This window comes from Antechinus flavipes, chromosome 5 (genome assembly GCF_016432865.1).
Source record: "Antechinus flavipes isolate AdamAnt ecotype Samford, QLD, Australia chromosome 5, AdamAnt_v2, whole genome shotgun sequence".
In the NCBI taxonomy this organism is placed as follows: Eukaryota; Metazoa; Chordata; class Mammalia; order Dasyuromorphia; family Dasyuridae; genus Antechinus; species Antechinus flavipes.
In genome coordinates this window covers 186,865,929-186,885,896 of record NC_067402.1, presented here as the reverse complement: position 1 = coordinate 186,885,896, position 19,968 = coordinate 186,865,929, and the positions used below count along the sequence as shown (strand labels likewise).

The window sequence follows — 19,968 nt, the reverse complement described above, 5'->3', positions numbered from 1 at the left end:
ACTCCTATTGACACTTGAACTGTTACTAGATCCCTTGCTCTCCTGAAACTGCAAGTGCTAGCATTCTTCTTGTGCCTACAAATGTGCCTTTCTCTCTTGAAATGAATCACAAGCACTCTTTTCTGCCTTGGAACTGCAACCAGAACTGCTTATTGGTAATACAATTGCTAATCAAAACCATCTGGACCTTTTATCCAACCTTCTTATCATTTCTGGACTGAGAGCATCCAAAACTACTGCTGCTGCTGTCCTAACCTTTTTCAAAACCCATCAGCTGGTGCTCCTGACACTTTCCAGGTCTAGTTCCACTCCAGTTTTCCAGATCTCTTCTATGGATCTTTTAAGTTGTCCTAGGCTGGAAAAATGTCGTCTTCTAACCTTTTGTTCATTCTGTCACTCCAAGATTTGATTTAAGGTGTTTTTTATAGTTTTTTGGAGCATATTGTTGAGAAAGTTCAGTTTAGTTCTGTTCTACTATTTTGGCTCTGCCCTTCTATAATCATTCTTTACAATGCTTATTATTTTCTTTGCTTTATTCATCTCTTAGGCTTTGTTTCCACAGAATTGAGAGTCTGTATCATGACTGCGCTCATGGGTATAGATGGGATTGTTGGCCCTTGTTGGTCTTGGCCTGGTCATCTGAGTTCCATTGACAATCTATATTTTCTGAAGTTAGGTATCACTGGATCTTTGAGGTTCAAACCACTAGATCTTCAAGAGCCTTTATAGCATCTCAGGATTGAGTCCTAAAGACTTTAGAACCCTTGGGATATTTCAGGTCAATTACTGCCATGTCTATATTGGTCATTGCCTCTTCTTTTAAACCTTACATGACATAAGTGGCTCTGATTGGTCTCTTGATTCTAGGAGGTCTCCAGCTTATTTGCCTATGTCTACCTGCATTTTGTTATTGGCAACTTTTCCTATTGTCTTCGAGCTTCTGGCTAAGTTTTTGCACATTTTTAGAGTGGGCTTTAGAGTTGCTTACTGTGGTTTCTCATTGAGTTATTTGGATGATATTTTGCTATGTCCAATTCTCTAGTATTCTTGAACTGTGCTTTCTAAGGAGGGAAGGGTTGAGAAAGGAACTATCAGGATTAGGTTAGAACATATTTCAAATCTACAGATCTCACTGATTTCTCAATGATCCTGGGCAACAAAGCAATCAGCTACAGTTGCCTGCAGAAGAGGATCTTATCCATCCCAAAGATTTCTTCTGATGACCTGGCAGGCTATTCTGCTGGACCTAGTCAAATGTATTAGCCACAGAGGACTGCTGCTTAGAATATAAGAATGAAAAAGTAGTGGATTCTTTTAGGCTATGGTGTGTACTGTTGGATAGCTGGAGGCAGGAAGGGCGTGAGCATATTGGATTGGGTTAAACTGACTGAAGTTAAACTGTCAGTGAGGCCTTGAAGGCCTGAGGATAGGGAACAGACACATGGACAGATAGGCCAATTGGTAATCCTGAGTATCTCCAGAGAGTTCTCAAGAAAAGCATCCCAAAAAGATTCAAGGGCCCAGTCAGACCCCATGGCTCTGAGAATAGATCTCCATCTCTATCATGAACCTCCTTTTATCAACTGGTTTCTTCTCAGCTATCCAAAAACATGTCTAAGTCTCCTCCATCTTTAGATACAGGAACATACACACTCCCATCTTCTCAAACTATTGTATTACATATTTTTTCCCTTTCTCAGTTCAATTCCTTTAAAAAGCTATTTACAAATATGTATGCATATATTGGATTTAACATATATATATATATATTTTTTACCATGTTTAACATAGATTACTTGCTATATGGGATCAAGGAGGGAATTAGAACACAAGTTTTGCAAAGGTTAATGTTGAAAAATTATCCATGCATATCTTTTGAAAATTAAAAAGTTTTAATTAAAACAAAAGCTATATACACACCTCTGCCTCTACTTCTGGTCCTCTTGTACTTATCTGCTCTTTGTAGTCTGATTTATGACCTCATCATTCAACTGAGACTGTACTCTTCAAAGTTACTCTTAATCGCCAAACCCAATAGCTTTTCTCAGTCCTAATCTTAAAAAAATTTTTTGCTGCTTTTGACCCAGTTGACTACTCTTTCCTCTCTAATTTTCAACACACTCCTCTTTTTTTTTTTTTTTTTTTTTTGCTTTATATCTCTCAGGTAGAAGCCTCAGTCTCCTTTCCTGGTTCATGATCCATAGTCCATTCCTTAAGGGAGACTGTTCTCAAATTCTGTCCTGGACTCTTTTCTTTCTCTAGTTTGTCTCACTTGGTGACCTCATGATCTCCTATTGGATTAATTATCATTTCTATTAAAATGACTTGATGATCTCTATGTTCAATTTCAGCCTACTCCCAGCTCCACCCCATTTGCAGTTCCATATAACCATTTATTGGGCAGTTTACTCATTAACAAGATGCTTGTTGAATATTTAAGAAATTATTTCCCTTTCTTTATCAATAACAAATTTTGCCTCAGACTAACTCATTTTCTACTTATATTTTAGCAAACTTTAGCAAGTCTTGATAAAATATCTTGTATTCTTTTGGAGAAATGGAGAGAAATGGAGTAAAAGGTAATATAGATGGATAGATTCCCAATTTCTTGGATAATAGGACTTGGGCATTTGTGCTTGTCATTGTGATGTTTAATAATTTTTTTGCCCATAAAATCTGTCATTTTTATCCTCGTCTGTCTCCATTCCCCTCATGGCATTATAGTAGCAGATCTTATAAGCAATCAAGAAATAAACATTAGGTACCTACTATGTACCAGTCATTGCGCTAATATCAGTACCCTTATTCCAGAACTAGCCCAACCAGTTAACCAATCAATTACCAAACTGATTAATCAACTGGTTAATAAGTTAACCAAATAATGTTTTCCGCTGTGCTAGATGTTGAGAGTATTTTTTTAAAAAAAGAATTCATAATTTATTAACTAAAGTTCTCATCTATTTGAAAGACTTGACATACCATAGGAAAAGATGCCAACAATACAAGGTGATATTATTTATATTAGATGCCAAATGAATGGGGCAGATAATAAATGCTATAAGAATTCAAAGGAAGGAGAGATAGATTTGACTGTTCAATCAGAGGAGGTTATGTTGAGTGGGTAGGATTTGAATCGAATTTTAAGCATCAACAGACATAAGAATTCAAGAAAATATTCTAGTCATTCTGTTTGTCCACTCAGTCTTATTCTTTACTGTCCTCCCTACTTCTAGGGCCTTTTAAACTACAATCTATTTTCTGTCCATCATTGCCCTTAGTTCTACCCTGCTCTTTTCCAGTTTCCCCTTCCCCTCTAGTGTCTATGTTTCTGATTATTTTCCCCCAGATAGAGTTGCTTGCATTTTTCCACATTGAATCTCATTTTGTTATTTCCTGTCCCATATTTTTGAAAGTCCCTAAGGCTTCTTCTCATTTATTTCCCCATCCTCTCTGGTGCTGTTTGCAACACTGCCCAGTTTGTTATCATCTGCAGATTTAATTAATATTCTTGTTGACCACCCCCTCTTCCAGACGGCTGAATGCAGTCTGAGGGGAGGGACCACAATCCCAAGGCCAGAGAGGGGAGAGGTGTGTTTAAGGGTGAACTCAACAAGCAGAGCAACAGGATGAAATCTTAGAAAGGAATGTTTTGGCTGAGTAGGGGGAGATTGTTCTAAACTGGGCTTTGACTTCATCTGCTGGAAGAAATGCCCCTTGAGTGAAGAGGAAGACTTTTTCTGAGAAAGATGGTAATAATAATCACCCTGAAATCATATTTCTCAGGCCAGAAGGAATTAGCAGCAACCATCTAATTCATTCCCCTGCCTCTGAGCAAATTTTTACTTTATTATATTGGACTGATAATTTTTCCTATTCCAAAGTTCTGTAGATAGATTTAGTCTATGTCATTTTTATTTAGTTCATAAGCCATTATCCCCAAATATCACAGTGAAAGGATCTATGTCAGCCAGGATCAAACCACAGGGTTCATTTATTTATTTATTTTTTTCCTCACAGGGTATTTTTTAAACTTCTTGTTAAAATCTTTTATATCTGTAGCCTGATTTGTTTTAATCTTAGCTTATGCCTTCGAGTTCCCTTGAAGGCTTTTGGCATTGCTAGTTATGGGTATCACAGTTTTTAGAGCTAGAAGTGACCATAGAGAGGCAGTATGAGATAGTAAATAGAATGCTAAATTGAATGTCAGAAATATCTTGATGGAAATCTCACCTTCAAAATGATCTGGGTAAGCAAGGGAGTAGATAATATGACCTCTCTGAGCCTTTCTTTTCCTCAGCTATCAAATGGGGATAATAATAAATGCAGTATTATTATATAGGATCATTTTAAAGCTCAAATGAACCAACATGTAAAGCACTTTATAAACATTAAAACACTTAATAAATGTTAGTTTACAAATATTAAGGATTTTCTAGTGTAACCCCTTAATTTCATAGTTGAGGGAATTGAGGTTTTAGCAGATTAATTGATATACTCAAGGTGACATGATAAATGGCAGATCCAGGTCATTTAGCTCCCAGTGAAATTGTCTTTCCATTATCATTTTGGTGTCCCAAAAGTCTTAGTAAAGTTTTAACCTTTAAACTTTAAAGGCAGAAACAGTTTTCAATTCTATTATGCTACATTTTGAATGTCTCCACATGTTTGTTAGTGGTGATATGGATAATGAGGGCCCCTGGATTATAGAATTTTTGTTTCCTCATTTTGTGAATCTGTGCCAGGAAAAATCAAGACTCTGAATTTAAGGATCCTTTTCCTATTGAATTTTCAAAGCGTGTGGACTCAGTCCTGGAGGATTGTACTTTCATTTCATTTTTCCATAGACAGATGATGCAGTCTAATACAAATCTGAGGGATCCTATTTCCTCCCCATTTTCTATTTTCTAGTTTCAAGATTAGAAATCAGATAGGAGTATTGCAAACTTGGATATCTACTCACTGATGAAAGGAGACTATAAGGATCTGTGCTTGTCCTTGTCCTATTTAAAATTTTTATCAGTGATTTGGATAAAGCCCCAGATAGTCTAATCATCAGATTTGCAGGTGATACAAAGTTTGAAGCTATAACTAAGTTGGATGATGGAGGCTACAATACTTACAGGCTAGAGCATTGGGCTGAATCTTATAAAAACTTTAATAAGGATAAATGTAAAGTTCACTTAGGTACAAAAAATTTTCTGTAAATATCAGATGGATAAAGCCTTGATAGCATTTCTAAAAGAATGTAGAGGTTTTAGTGGATTGTGAACTCTATATAAATGAAAGGTATTTGCCAAAAACAAAACAAAACAAAACCTAATCTAGTCTTAAACTGTTAGGTAGGCATACCTTCTAGGAATAGGGAAGTATTAATCCCGTTGTACTTTACCCTTATCTGATCTTATCTGGGCACCTTGGTTTAAGATCAAGAATGTCCTGAGGAGGATAACCAGATTGATGGAGGGCACTGAGGTCATGACTTGTGAGGATAAGTTAAAAGAACTGGAAGAAGAGATCAGGAGGGATATAATAGCCACATTCAAATAAATTGAAGTTGATGTCATGTGCAAGAAGTATTAGACTTGACGATTTGATCCACCACATAAGATCTTGCACAAAGTTGAAGAGAACAAACAAACAGCAAAACAGCAGCAGGAAGAAGAGGATGATTTTTATAACTTTTTTTTCAATTTAATCTTTGAGTGTGGGTAACATTTGTTTTGTAACAAGAGAATATAGCATCATAGAATTAGAGGTAGAAAAGATTTTTGATTTATTCCATCCTTCTCACTTTGCTAATGAAATAATGAGACTCATAGATAATAACTAAAGAACCAGAATTTGAATCCAGGTCCCTTCACTCCAAATCCACTAGTTTGGAGATGATTTTAAGAAAAGCAAGAGGGATATATGGAATTCCAGAATTTTAGAACTGGAAAAGATTCTTGGAAATAATTGAGAAAAAAAAATGTAGAAATAGTGTTCAAGGAGATAAAATTCAATCATTAGTAAAACCTTGAGAGTTCTTATTCCTCCTCAAGAATTTGTAAAGCACTTTGGAAATCTCCTTTGCCCCTTTTACATTCTTCCTTATATCATATTCATTTATATACTTGTTTTATCTATCTATTAGAATACAACCTCCATGAGGGCAGGGACTTGGTCTTTTTTCATTTTCGTATCTATGGAATGTCTTCTTGTGCTAGGTTTTAATGACTGTTGAATTGAAATGTATATTCTCTCTCTCTCTCTGTGTCTTTCTCTGTCTCTCTTTCTGTGTGTGTGTGTGTGTGTATGTGTATGTGTGTGTGTGTGTGTGTATGTGTGTGGCCTTTCTCAAAGTTAGCAAAGAAAGGAATTAAAAAATTATGCCATACTATCCTAGCTGGAGGCTATTGAATTTGAGATTATTCGTGGTTGATTATATTTTATTATAGCTATTTACCACCCAAGAAGGATGTTTAAATCTGCCATTCTCAATTTCCCTTTCCATTAGGCTTGATATTAAAATGATGTCAGGATTCTGGTGGAGGTTGCTTATACCAAGGCCATCCCAGAAAGTTAAATTCTTTAGTATCTGACTGTTTCCTATTTGTACAATGTCCAACATATTTCTGTTGTGATGAATATAAAAAAAATTTCATGCAATTTTAGAATTGGAAGGTATCTCAGAAGCCACCAGTTCAACTGATACACGAACACAAATATCCTACATAATATTTCCAAATCCTCATTCAGCCGTTATTTGAAGACATTTGTACTTCACCTCTTATTCAGCCTATAGGGAAAGCAGAACTTACAGAGGCATCTTGCCATCTGCCCTATTGCTGTCCCCTCTTTACCCTCTATCTGGAACAGCAAGCTGTCAAACCTCATCTCCCCAGTCCTCTATTCCCCACTAATTAATTCATTCACAGCATAGGGATTCTGATTTAAGTCTGAACTATTTTAATTGGTAGATTAATAAATGAAAATTTACCTAACCTTCTATATCTAATTCACCCACACCCATACACTTCACATTCCATCCATCTAGACATCAGGAATGCAAGACTTACCTCGTCATTTTGTCATCTGCCCTGCTGCCACTCTCCAAGTTCCCTTCTTCCTCTTCTTCTCGAAACATCAAATCAATATTAGTATTGCTACTGGAAAAGGGTTTGGTGGCTGAGTATCCTATGTTTATGCTCACCATTCCTATGTATATTTAGAACAAAACCCTATTCCTTATATTCTCTCTCTCTATATGGAACACACACATACACACACACACACACATACACACACACAACTTTTGAGTATAGGGACTATTTTATTTTTGCATTTGTAAACAGTATTTGGCAAATAGTGAATATTTGATAAATGTTTATTCATTTCATCTGTACAATGAAAAAGAACTAACTGACTACTGAGATAACCCTTTCCATTTTGGGATGGTTTTTAGAAAGTTTTTTCCTTGATAGCAAGGTTAAATTTGCCTTTTTGCAACTTCTATCCATTGTTCCTAATTATACCCTATAGAACTAAACTTCTTCACAAAAGTTCTTTAAATACTTGAAGACAACTGTCATGTTTCCACCTAAGTCTTTTCTTCCCCAGATTGAACAGCCCCAGTTCCTTCAATTGTCCCTCAAACAGTATAATCTTTATACAGTATAGTCTCCAGACCTTCACCATTCTGATTGACTTCTCTTTCGTTTATCAATGTCTTCATTAAAATGAAATGTCCAAAACTGAAAAGACTATTTCACCCATGGTTTCACTCATTTCAGTGTATAGTGGAATTTTTGCTTCCCTGATACTGGACATTATGTATATTTTAAAGCAGCTTAAGGTCATGCTATTTTTCTTTTTTAAAAATTTATATCTCATGATGGAACGATATTAGTTTTCATTTCAATAAAACCTTCAGAGGGTAGCTAGGTGGTTGGGGCAGCTAGGTGACCCAGTGGAGAGAACACTAGCCCTGATGTCAGGAGGACCTGAGTTTAAATCTGGATTCAAACACTTAACATTTCCTAGCTGTGTGACCCTGGGCAAGTCACTTAACCCCCATTGCCTCAGCAAATAAATAAAGAAAACCTTTAGAGCTTTCTAAGACAAATTTCTGTCCAGCCACATCTTGTATCTTTTTACTGAGGAAATTGATTTATTAAATTTAAGTGGGTAGTTCTCCCTTCATTCATTGTCATCATTCCACAAGTCTGAATATAATAAATATATTGGAATAAATATAATTTCCAAAAATTAGTTAAGCCAAACCAGTGGATATAATACTAAATTTGACAACATATTCTTAGTATTTATAGTTCCCTACTTCTCATTGTAGAGGAGGAAGGTATGCTACATCATTGGTCTTTAGGAACTGCTGTTGGTCATTGTATTTAATTAAGTTCAGCCATCTTTTAGTGTAGTTTTAGTTTATATTAGTAAAGTGATTGTGCTTATTTTCCTCCGGTTCTATTTTTTTCATGCAATATCTTTTCATTCAAATCTTAACATATTTCTCTGAATTCCTCATATTATTTTTCTTTTGAATAACATATGCTCCTTTAGGTCTTTATTCCAGGTATATTAAAAATGAAACTTATGATTTTGCATTAAAATCCCTATTTTATATTGATTTTTTTAAAAAAATTCAATTTTATTTTATTTTCAGCTCCAAATTATCTCCTTCCTGCCTTTATTTACCTCAGGCATTGAGTCTAGGAAAACTCATTATGAATATACAGTCTTACAGAATAAATTTCCAAATTAACCATGCCCCCCAAAAAGAAAATAAAATGTTTTAATTTGTACCCTGAGTTCATTTGCTCTTTATCTGAAGATGGATAATACATTTCATCATGAGTTATGTGAAATATGATTGGCCATTTGTTGATCAGAGTTACTAAGTCTTTAAAAGTTAACTTTCTTTGCAAAATTGCTGTTATATAAAGTATTCTTGTAGTTCTACTCATTTCGTTTTGCATCAGTTCATATAAATCTCAGGTTTTTTGAAACCATCTCTTTCATCATTTATTATGGTATAAATATATTCTAGCATATTTATATACCAATACTTTTTCAGCCATTCTAAAATAAATGGGTATCTTTCCAGTTTGCAATTTTTTTTGTCACCACAAAAAGAACCTTTTAGTAATGGCAAGGAACTAGAAATGGAATCGATGCCCATGAGTTGAGGAATGGCTAAATAAGTTATGGAGTATGAATGTAATGGAATATTATTGCTCTATAAGAAATGATCAGCAGGATGATTTCAGAAAGGTCTCAGAGGGGAGTCTCATATCTGAATGTAGGAGTCACAAAATCATGATTTATTATCAGCAAATGTTTGATTTGTATATCTGTTTTATAAAATTATATACCTAGGGTCATATAAAAATTTCTCAGGAGAAAAGGGGTAATAAGTGAAAAAGGTTTAAGAAGCCCTGTTCTAAGGGATAAAATTAAGTGTTAATATCATTAGCAAATCAAGTAAGATATCTCTTAAGCAGTTTATAACCAGTAAGATATCTCTGACCAGAGTTGGGGGTAGATGTGAAAAAAAGGGAGAAAACAAGCTTCAAATATATTAATTGTGCCCCAAAACTCAATGGTAGGTGAAAATTTGAGGAATTGCAAATTCATTGTGGGCTGCTCATTTCAGCAATCTTTATATCCAGGCCCTGCAGTTAGGGGAAGTTTTGGTGTTGTTCTTGGGGGTAGAAACAGTCCATCTCATGTTATCAACTGCTGATGATAGTTACTGCAGCCCTCAAATAATCATTCCTCATTCAAAATTTCAGTTATTCTTTAGAACACTCTTTGTTTCATAGGGTCCTTGATTCAAGAAGACCTGGAGTGAAGTTCAAATCTGACCTCAGACATATACTAGCTATATCATCCTGAGCAATGCACTTAACCTTGTTTGCCTCAATTTGTAAAATGTAACAGGAGAAGGAAATGGTGAACCACTCCACTATTTTTGCCAAAAGAACCCTGGATGGTGCTATAAAGAGTCAGATACAATTGAAATACCTGAATAACAATAAAAGCATAGCACTTGACCCAAAGTAAATGATTAATAAGTGCCCCTTATATTGTTTATTCATTCATACTTCAGGAATCCAAGTAAAATTTTAAAAAATAGAAATGTGGAACTAGAACTTCAAGGGTCACTATTTATCACATTGCCAAATTCTGTTCATTTCTATTCTATTCAAACTAAAAAGCTTCAGATATAGTTTAAAGTATCTTGCATACAGTAAGACAGCTAATAAGTATTTGTTGGCAAATGGATATATCTTTCATCACCTTTTTTCTTTTGAAAAAAGGAAAATGTCACTGAGCTTTTCACATACTGGAAAAGTTTTGTGATGATAAACATACACACATGAACATATTTTCTGGAGTTTTTAAACTTCTGAGTCTATATTGTTAATAATTGACATGTATTTTATATTGTACTTCATAAAACACTATTTCTTGTAGTTCATTCATTTTCAGTTGTTCCTTACTCTTTGTGAATGTGACTTCATTGGGGTTTTCTTGGCAAAAATATTAGAGTGGTTTGTCATTTCCTTCTCCAGCTCATTTGGTAGAAGAGGAAACGCAAGTAAACACAATTAAATGAGTTTGTCCAGGGTCACAAAGCTAGTATGCTTCTAAAGCTAGATTTGAACTCATGAAGATAAGTCTTTCTTGTTCCATTTGGGCACTCTTATTCACTTGCCATGTAATTGCCTTTTGTATCCATTATGTCCTTTGAGCCTTATCATATTGCCTTGGGCAGCAAATATTTTAAGTATCATTATCCATATCTTATACAGATTAGGTGACTTGTCCAAAAGAAAACAGCTAATAAATGGAAGACCTGGGATTCCATTTCAGGTTTTTATAGTAAATCCGCTGCTTCTTGAAGAAACATTAAAAACAACAATAATAATAACTCAACTTTAAATGTTTTTAATGCATAGTAGCAATTGTGCCCTAGAATATCTTATTCTTACATCTTCTCAGTAGTTTCCTCTTTTCAAACTGTTGAGATTTGGCTTACTATTTTATATATATGTGTGTGTGTGTGTGTGTGTGTGTGTGTGTGTGTGTGTGTGTGTATATATATATATATATATATATTGCAATTTTTGCCCATTTTCAGCTTGGCAATAACCAACTTTCTATGGTGAATGCCCACTTGGACAATTATATCCTTACTTTTACATGATATACAGAATTGACAAAGGAGACATTTCTGTTTGTAAACCTCTTCTCAATTTTCTGAACATAGTAGTACCCCAAACACCTGAACCTCATTATCCTTCCAGATGTGTATGGGGCAGCCATTCAGCTCCTTGGAAAATGGGGAAGATACAATGTGGGATGATAAACTAAAATTCCTCTTGCATTTCTTCCCATGATAAGAAGTTTTCAATTTTCCCAGCAGTTTTTGTCAAATAGTGAGTTCTTATCCCAAAAGCTGGAGTCTTTGGGTTTGTCACTAGAAAAACTAGAAAAAAGCCCCTAACCTTAAAAAACTTACAATATTTTTTTATTGGGGGGGGAAACAGGAGAGAGCAGGGTGAAGAGGGAAAAACAATATATAAATAACAGGTGAACTACATTTTGGGAGTTGAGGCAATCTGATTTTCAAATAAGATTACTATATAATCTAGATAATTATAGTCATTGACTATTTTGTCCTGTGAACCTAACCTATTCCACTGATCAACTATATTGACTATTATATTATATATATGTGTATATATATATACATATATATATATATTTTATATGTGTTCGAGAAAGTGATGGGAAGTTCTTTGTCATTTTATATATAGACTGTTTTGTCCCGTGAACCTAAACTATTCCATTGATCAATATATTTCTTAGCCAGGACCAAATGGTTTTGATGACTGCTGCTTTGTAATATAATTTTAGGTCTGGCACAAGTTAGGCCATCTTCATTTCATTCTTTCATTAATTCCCTTGAAATTCTTGACCTTTTGTTCTTTCAGATGAACTTTGTTATTTTCTCTCGATGTGTAAAATAATTTCTTGGGAGTTTGGTCAGTGATCAGAAGTTGCAAAGGGAGTATATTTTGTTGATTGGAGCAAGGTGGGATGGGGGAACTCGGGAAGGGGCAGAGAGAGAAAGGGTGACTTCTGAAATGAAACTGCTTCAGATCATTATTTTTTATGATTTATCTAGGGGTTAGAACTATTCTTATTAGCAAAATGCTGGATGACCCTGAAGCAGTACTTAAGGCAATATCTCCCTTACGGCCCAGTGTCACTAAAATAGAGCTATGGGGAAAATGACAAAGAACTTCCCATCATTTCCTCGAATGTCCACAAATTCCACAGCCAAACCTCTTGTAGGATTCTTTCCTAAGTATAAATCTAAAGTTAAATATGTCAACATGTATACACAATATGCCAGTCCCCTATGCCAGTCCCCCATGCAGTGCTTATAACCATAAGGGTTGATACAAGCCTCAAAGAGCAATGTTTGATATCGAATACTTTAAGTTACCTGCTCCTTCAGGTTGCAGTTTATGTTCTACTTCTGCTAGAAATTCTTAAATTAGATCTCCTTACTTCTTTTATGCTAACCACATCACATCACTTAGTGAGACCATAGGTCTCACTATGTGGAAAGGCCATCAATATGAATTATCAACTATTGTGAAGGAAACAAAAATTCTTCTCAGATTGCCTCAACTTCCAAAATGTAATTTGCCTGTTATTTATATGTTGTATTTACCTCTCAATCCTGCTCTCTCCTGTTCCTTCCCTCCCATTAAAAAAAGATTGTAGGTTCCTTGAGGGTAGGGGCTTCCCCCCCCCATTTTTTGGTCTTTTTCTCCATAGCCCTTAGCTCCTTGCTGTACACATAGCAGGCATTTAATGAATACTTATTGGATTGAGTTGGATTATATACCTATTGGTCTAATACCAAAATAGCTTCATTAAAATAACATAATTGCTTGTTAAAGGATTTATATTGGGTAAAGATAGGGTTGAGAGTAAAAGGCAAGAGGTGTTACTATGTATGACAGCACTTGCGTTACAGTGTAATGTTTTAATCCCTCTCAGTTTCATAAAGATATTTTTTAAAAAATCTTTTGCATTCTTGTGGTTGTATGCTATAGTGATTTATGGAGAAGTTTTTGAATTCATAAAGCTTGGTCATTATTGAAGACCTGCTCACACAGATTGACTTTAGACTAATTACTTCACAAAGTTTTACTTTGTATCCTCATCATGGGTAGAAGTTCTCTTGCTAGCTGAATCTCTGCTCTGGCAAATACAACTTTGAGTAAGAATTAGGGTGTGGATTGTATGTCTATTGTCTGTTGATGCCTAAGGAAGTAAGTTATCATATATTTTAACTATGTTTAACAGATATTGGATTACTTGCCATCTAGGAGAGGGGGTGGGGGAAGGGGGAAAATTGGAACACAAGTTTTTGCAAGGGCTAATGTTGAAGAATTATCCATGCATATGTTTTGAAAATAAAAAGCTTTAATAAAAAAAGGAAGTAAGCTATTGATGGAAGATATAGCACTGGTGATGCTTTTGTTGGCCATGGTTACTTAGTGTCTACAAGGTATGGAGGAATTATAATGTACTGTGGTACAAGGATGGTTCCCATTGATGAAACCACAGATACAGGTTTATATGCATTTTTATTTCAATTGAATTAAGTCTATGTTGATGAAAAAATAATAAAAATGTGTTTTGTTATGTAACCTATGATCCAGAAGTGAAACACTGAGTTTCCGTGGACTTGAGTCAATTTTGGAGGAAGACATGGGGACTTCTAAATGAATTTCTCCATTTGGCCCATTTTTGCCCTTAGTTTCGCATGAGATGGAATGGGCTTCCTTGGGAGATAGTGGATTATAAAGGGGATTCCTCTTCAGGTATAGGTTACACAGGATGACTTTCCCCTTCCTTTCAAAATGGTTCAAATCTTGCTTTTTTTACATGTACTTCTTTGTCTGTGTGAACTAAAACTTTTCTTTTAATGTCTCAGTTTCTCTATCTTCATCTACATAATGAGAGGCTTGTGCTAAATGATAACCAGAATCTTTCTGGCTTTTAATCTTGCAATTGGAAGGTTAGTATTGGTAGGAACTTTAGAAATAATCTAATCTAATACTTTCATTTTACTGTTGAGAAAACTGAAATTCACAAATGTGAATTGACTTGCTTATGGTCTCCCAGCTAGTTATTCACAGAGGAAGGACCAGAAGATAGGTCTCTTGGCTCCCAGACCATTGCATTTTTTCCCCTTACTGAACTACATCCAAGTTTTAGTTCTTGACTTCTGAAATGGAAAATTGGGATTTTAAGCTTAAGCACCTGTTCATGGTCATATTGTTGTTTCCCCTCCTGTATATTACAGAACAAGAGCCAGGGGTCCAGCTTTGTTCGGATACACGCCCCATGGCAGGTGCTGACCCGAGAGGCTGAATTCCTGAAGATCAAAGTCCCCACCAAAAAAGTAAGTGTGGCTTCTAGGCTGAGAAGGCCTGGGGCCTGGAGAGAGGGGGCGGGGTTGGGGTTTGTCAAATGAGACCAGGTGGGATGTGGGCTTTGTGGAATTAAACTCATACTTATGGATCTGGGAACATGGAATTTGTGGCCCTGATTGGAGAACAGGGTCGGGGGGGGGGGGGGAGGAGGGAGAGGGGAGGGAAAAGGAGGAGGGGAGTTTGCGCTTTCTTCCCAGATGCCTGTTGGATGGTAAACTGAAGCTAGTCGCAAGGGACATTTTGAATCCTTTTTCACCATACTGTTCTCTCCCTGGGGGCAAGAAGAATCACTGCTTGGATTGTGCTTGGAATAAAGCTAAAACATTGAATGGTTCCTCCCCCTTCCTATTTGGACCTTGCCCACTTCTTTGGGAAATTGGACACTAGAATGAGGATGATTCAGACTTCTATTGTTTTTGGATTAAGTTTTCCTAACAGAGATCCCCATTATCTTTACCCTTTTCAATCACATGGGCCACCAAAAAGAGGGGAACTCATATGCTAATTAAGCATTATGGAGTGGAAGACTGTTGGTAGTTTTCAAGGATTTTTATCATAGGAAGGTAATATTGTGTTTAGATAGAATTCTCTTTGCTAATGAAATCACAGGTTTTATTCCTATTCCTATCATCATAATCTTCAACATTATGACCATGAACACCATAGTCATAATCATTATGATCAACATTGCTATCTCTATTCTGACTCTCACACTTGCTACCATCATCACTATGATCATCTACATCTCCATCACCATTGTCCTCACTACTATGCTCACTACCATATTGTAATCACAATCACCATTGGGATTGTCATTATTTCTACCAACACTATCATCAAGAAGCATGCTTTCCTTGAGCATGGTACAGTGATAGGTGCTTTGCAAAGTGAATTAGAAAGACATGATTCTTGCCCTCAGGTATTAACTATTCAAACAGATAACACTATATACTCTGTCAAAATATGGAGAATTCAGAGACATAAATAATCACTATTGAACAAAAATATAAATAGATGATATTAACTTTAATTAATTAATTAATTAAAAAGATGATATATCTTTTATAAGCCATTTTTTGGGGGAGGGAAATTAAGTGAGGGTATATTTGTCAAAAATTAACCTTTTAATTACAACCTTAGTGTCTTAGTTGCTCAGTGCATTCCTTTATTGCCTTTTACTTGACTATTAGTCACTTTAGTATTGGAATCTTTATTCTTAAGTTAGCTTCCCTCTCTACTTTATGTCAACCAAAATTTCTTTGGTCATATTGCTCCCACAGAGGATCTTTGGCTACTTATATATAGTGGTCATTTTGTTTTGTTCATATCTTTCCCTTTATGCTCCTCTATTTTTATCAATGTCTGATTTTCTTTTGGTCTTTCACTTCCCCCCTCGCGGCCCCCCCCCCCCTTTTGTACTCATTTTACCTATTTTCTGGCCTCTCTTCTTAAAGAAGGTGAACAAATCTGTGGCTACAACAATGACTCTGGTCTCTCAGGATGATCCTTTGGGTACATAGATATTGTGAGTGTGTGTGTGTGTGTGTGTGTGTGTAGACTCAGTAATGTGTTTCCTACCTTTTTTAGCTTTCCTTTTTCATTGTTTTATTCTCCTTTTCCTTCCCTTTCATTCTTCCCTCACTTTCCTTTTCCTTCCTTTCCAGCTTCTTCTCTTTACTCTCCCATCACCTCTGCTACTTCCACATTCCTCCCTTCTCAATTTCTTTATGTCTTTAAATGGTCTTTTCTGCCAGAATCGGGTCATGAGTTCCCTGATGAATTTTGTACATGTAGAAATGCTTCAATTAGACATGAGTCTATAGTGAAGTTTTTATTATATCAAATATGCTAGAGTTTATAATTTATAGGTCAGGTAGTGTTTAAATTATTATGTAACCTGTAATGAAGATGCTTAGAATAATTAGCATATTTATCAAAATGTCATTTTTCTGTTTTTCTTATTTGTCTTTATTTTTCTTTTTCGTTTTCCCAATCAAATCCTATTTCCTCCTCCATACCCCATGTTTATACTCTTTGCCATTATAACTTGATCATTTTAAATTGTATATTTAAATGCTATGTGCTTGGTGTCAAGAAACAGAGATGGGCAAATTAATTCAAAGAAGATTTAATGAAGGAATGGAAGAACAAATGATTGAATGGGGAAAAAAATGATCACTATGTACCAAGCACTATGCTAAGTGCTTGAGAAATAGAGAGAAAAAAACCCCAAACATGATACTCACAAGAAGCTTAACCCCAGATCATAGAAGATTCTCTCTCTCTCTCTGTCTCTGTCTCTTTCTGTCTGTCTCTCTACGTGTATCTTTCTATCTCTCTCTCTCTCAATCTCTCTCATTACAGGATACATAGAATGGTCCAGAAATGCTTAGAGGTGGGCCCAAGCTTAGGATGGATGAAATGATGACACGAATCTTGAGGTCATATGCATTGATGTACTTCAATTATTTAAATAACCTATTTTTTCTCCTGGACCCTACTTAATGATTGACCCAGGTATAACTTGAATATGATTTCTGATAATGGTCACTATAGCCTTTCTTCAAAAATCCCTGAAAGTGTTAGTATCTGGCTTATGTCTCCCCCAAAATCTCTCTGGCCCATATCTCCATCAAGGGAAATCCTAAATATTCAGCATCTGGCTCACTTTGTTTCCTTCCCACAGTATTCTGAGTTCCCCTTATTCAGGCTAAAAAGACAATGAATATGGGACAGGTTTTTATTTAACAGCACCAAAAAAATGTAGAAAAAAGGCCTCTGGATCATCATTAGAACTTTCTTCTCACCTCTTCCAGGTCCTACCTTTCCTTGTAACTTCCACAGTCCATATTACTTACAGCATCAGCAAAAAAAGCATATGTACAAGTTGTGTTTCTGTGCATGTAATTTCCTCTAGTAAGAAACCTTCCTTCCTTTTGGATTTTTGTTGCCTTTTGGGCCTCTCTTTTCATGTAGGTGAAACAGACAATTTCTATCTCTGTCCTCTTCTCATTGGAGCTCCAATTCCCTATCCCATCTTCAGGTGGTCCCTAGAACCATTGCCCTCTTATCAAAGCTCTCTCTCTCCCATTTCAGACCTTTCAAGTTTTTATCTCTTTATCTAGGTGCATCTGATACTGGTTTCTTAGTTCATGTGGTTTTCTCTAGAGAAATGTATATTGACAGTGTCTAATTCCATTTTTCAAGTCTTATTTTCATAGGCTATATATACTTAATCAGTGGAAGGAATCTCTTCTGAACAAGGATGAAAGGGGTTTAGATGAATAAGCAAAGAGAAATTTACCTATATAATACTGTTTTAGAGTCATATATCAGTGAGGAAGTACTCATTGGAATTGGTATGCAGGAGTGTATACCCGCATTCCCTTCAAAGGACATGCTCATAGAATTTTTCTCTCTAGTCCTTTTTTCTGTCTTTTTGTGTCTCTCTGAATTTCTCTGTCTTTCATTCTCAGCAGTTTTAGAATTTCAGAAATAAGGGAAAACTTGTGATTCTACTTAATAGGCTTTTTAGAGAATGTATTTACCCCGAGCACAAGAATCCCAAGTAGCCAGGTAAATAGATCTGGCAAAGAGAGAGGAGAAGAGAATCTAGATGTCTTTTCCAGGGACTGTTCTTAGTGCCAGTAGCATTCATATTGTCTTTAATGATCACAGTTAAGGAATGAACAAATCTATCATATGCAGAGATGAATTGGGTGCAAATAAAGATAGTGAATCAGGGTGGGAGATAGATGAAGAATTGGCAGCATTTCACAGATTAGCAATGATTGGGGCCTTAACTAAGTGATTCCTAGAGAAATTGAGAAATTTCACAAAATGGAAATCTTGGACTTTGACAAATCTAAAGTAATGTTTCCAAAGTCACAGATTTTGAAATACAGAAATTAACCAGTAGGGAGAAAGTTGATAGAAAGTGATTATTTACCAAAAATAACAACAGAGGAGTCAACTTTTGTGAGGGACATTCAGCAATTGTGCACAGGAAGGAGGCCATTGACTTTCTGAGGCCATTGCCTTCCAAGTTAATGTGAAGCTTGTTGGGAGAGAGTGGATAAGATCCTTACACACTATTTCAAGGAGTTGTACCTTTTGGACTAGTTATGTATTTCATTCACCATTCTGGGTAAGGACTCTTTACTAGGGCTATTTTCTATCCCTCTTTCTTCCCTTTTTATGTCCTTCTCCATTGACAGCTTCATATATTACCATTACTTCAATTATTATCCTTATGCAAGACCCTAAATCTCTGTTCCTGGCCCTGAACTTTTCTCTGAACTTAGGTTTCTCCTAATTTCCTGGACACATCCACATGGATACCCTATCAGCTCTTAAGGTCAACTTATCTAAAACTAAACTTGTTATTTCCCCATAAAACCAGCTCTTTTTCATTTCTGATAATGGTACCCTTATTCTTTCAGTCACTCAGGCTTGTAACCTTTGAGTCATCTTTAATCTTTATTTATCAAATCAGTCACCACCACCTGTCAATACTTCTTTTCATAATATTGTTTTTATCTGTCCTCTTTTTCAGTTCTTTGAGGAGCAGAATTATAATTAATTGTCATAAATATCTTTGCCTCCTTCAGTACCTAACATATAGTAAATATTCTGTAAAAGTCTGTTAAATCAATAAATGATTAAAAAAAACCCAATTATCCACACAAATTTGTTTCTATAGACATATTTCAGATATATATATACCTGCCTTAATTGTCTCCTCATTGACCTTCTCAACCCTCTCCATTAATGATCTTTGTCATTCCATTTTCCTTAGATTGTTCTACTGAAAAAGATCAGTAGTCAGATTGAAAAGTCTCTTTTTGTTTCTTATTGTCCTTGATATTGCTACATTTTAAGATTCAATTAATTTCCTGGACACATACACGTGGATGTCCTATCAGCCCCTCAAGGTCAGTGTGTCCAAAACTAATGTCCTCCATCTTTTCTCTCTTGTGTGAGATTCTCTCTTCCCTTGTTATCTATTTTCATGGGCTTTCTCTGGGCACATTCTTTTCTGTGTTCTAGGGCACAGGAGTATGGTTTAGTGAAAAGGGGACCAAACTTGGAATCAAAAGATTCCAGAACTGTTTTTGAGCTTCAGTTTCTTCATCTGTAAAATGTGGATAATAGTACCTCACAAACTTTCTCATGACTAGAAAATGCTATGAAAATAAGAACTATTATGACAGAGACAAAGGGAATATAGAGGCAATAAAAAGATGAAGAGGGGACAATTAGATTTGCCCACTGCTGAGAACTCTTTTATAAGTGCTTTTATTTACAAACTTAACTAAAACCTACAATAAAATCCAGACTTAACTAAACTGAAAATTTGTGATCATTAATCTAGGGCTCTGGAAAAATTTCCCTTTGCAAAACTTATTTGCTAAATAATTTAGCAACAATATAGAAGAGCTGGATG

The 19,968-nt window shown here is 35.6% G+C and overlaps 1 protein-coding gene across 1 annotated transcript in view; it reads left to right on the top strand.

Annotated features, from left to right (window-relative positions):
* The window catches only part of ANO2 (anoctamin 2), a 484,690-nt gene that overhangs the window by 82,487 nt on the left and 382,235 nt on the right, over positions 1-19,968 (top strand). The window contains exon 3 of the mRNA XM_052001239.1: positions 14,393-14,491. Within this exon, the coding sequence (XP_051857199.1) occupies positions 14,393-14,491 (99 nt within the window). The remainder of the gene's footprint in view (positions 1-14,392; positions 14,492-19,968) is intronic.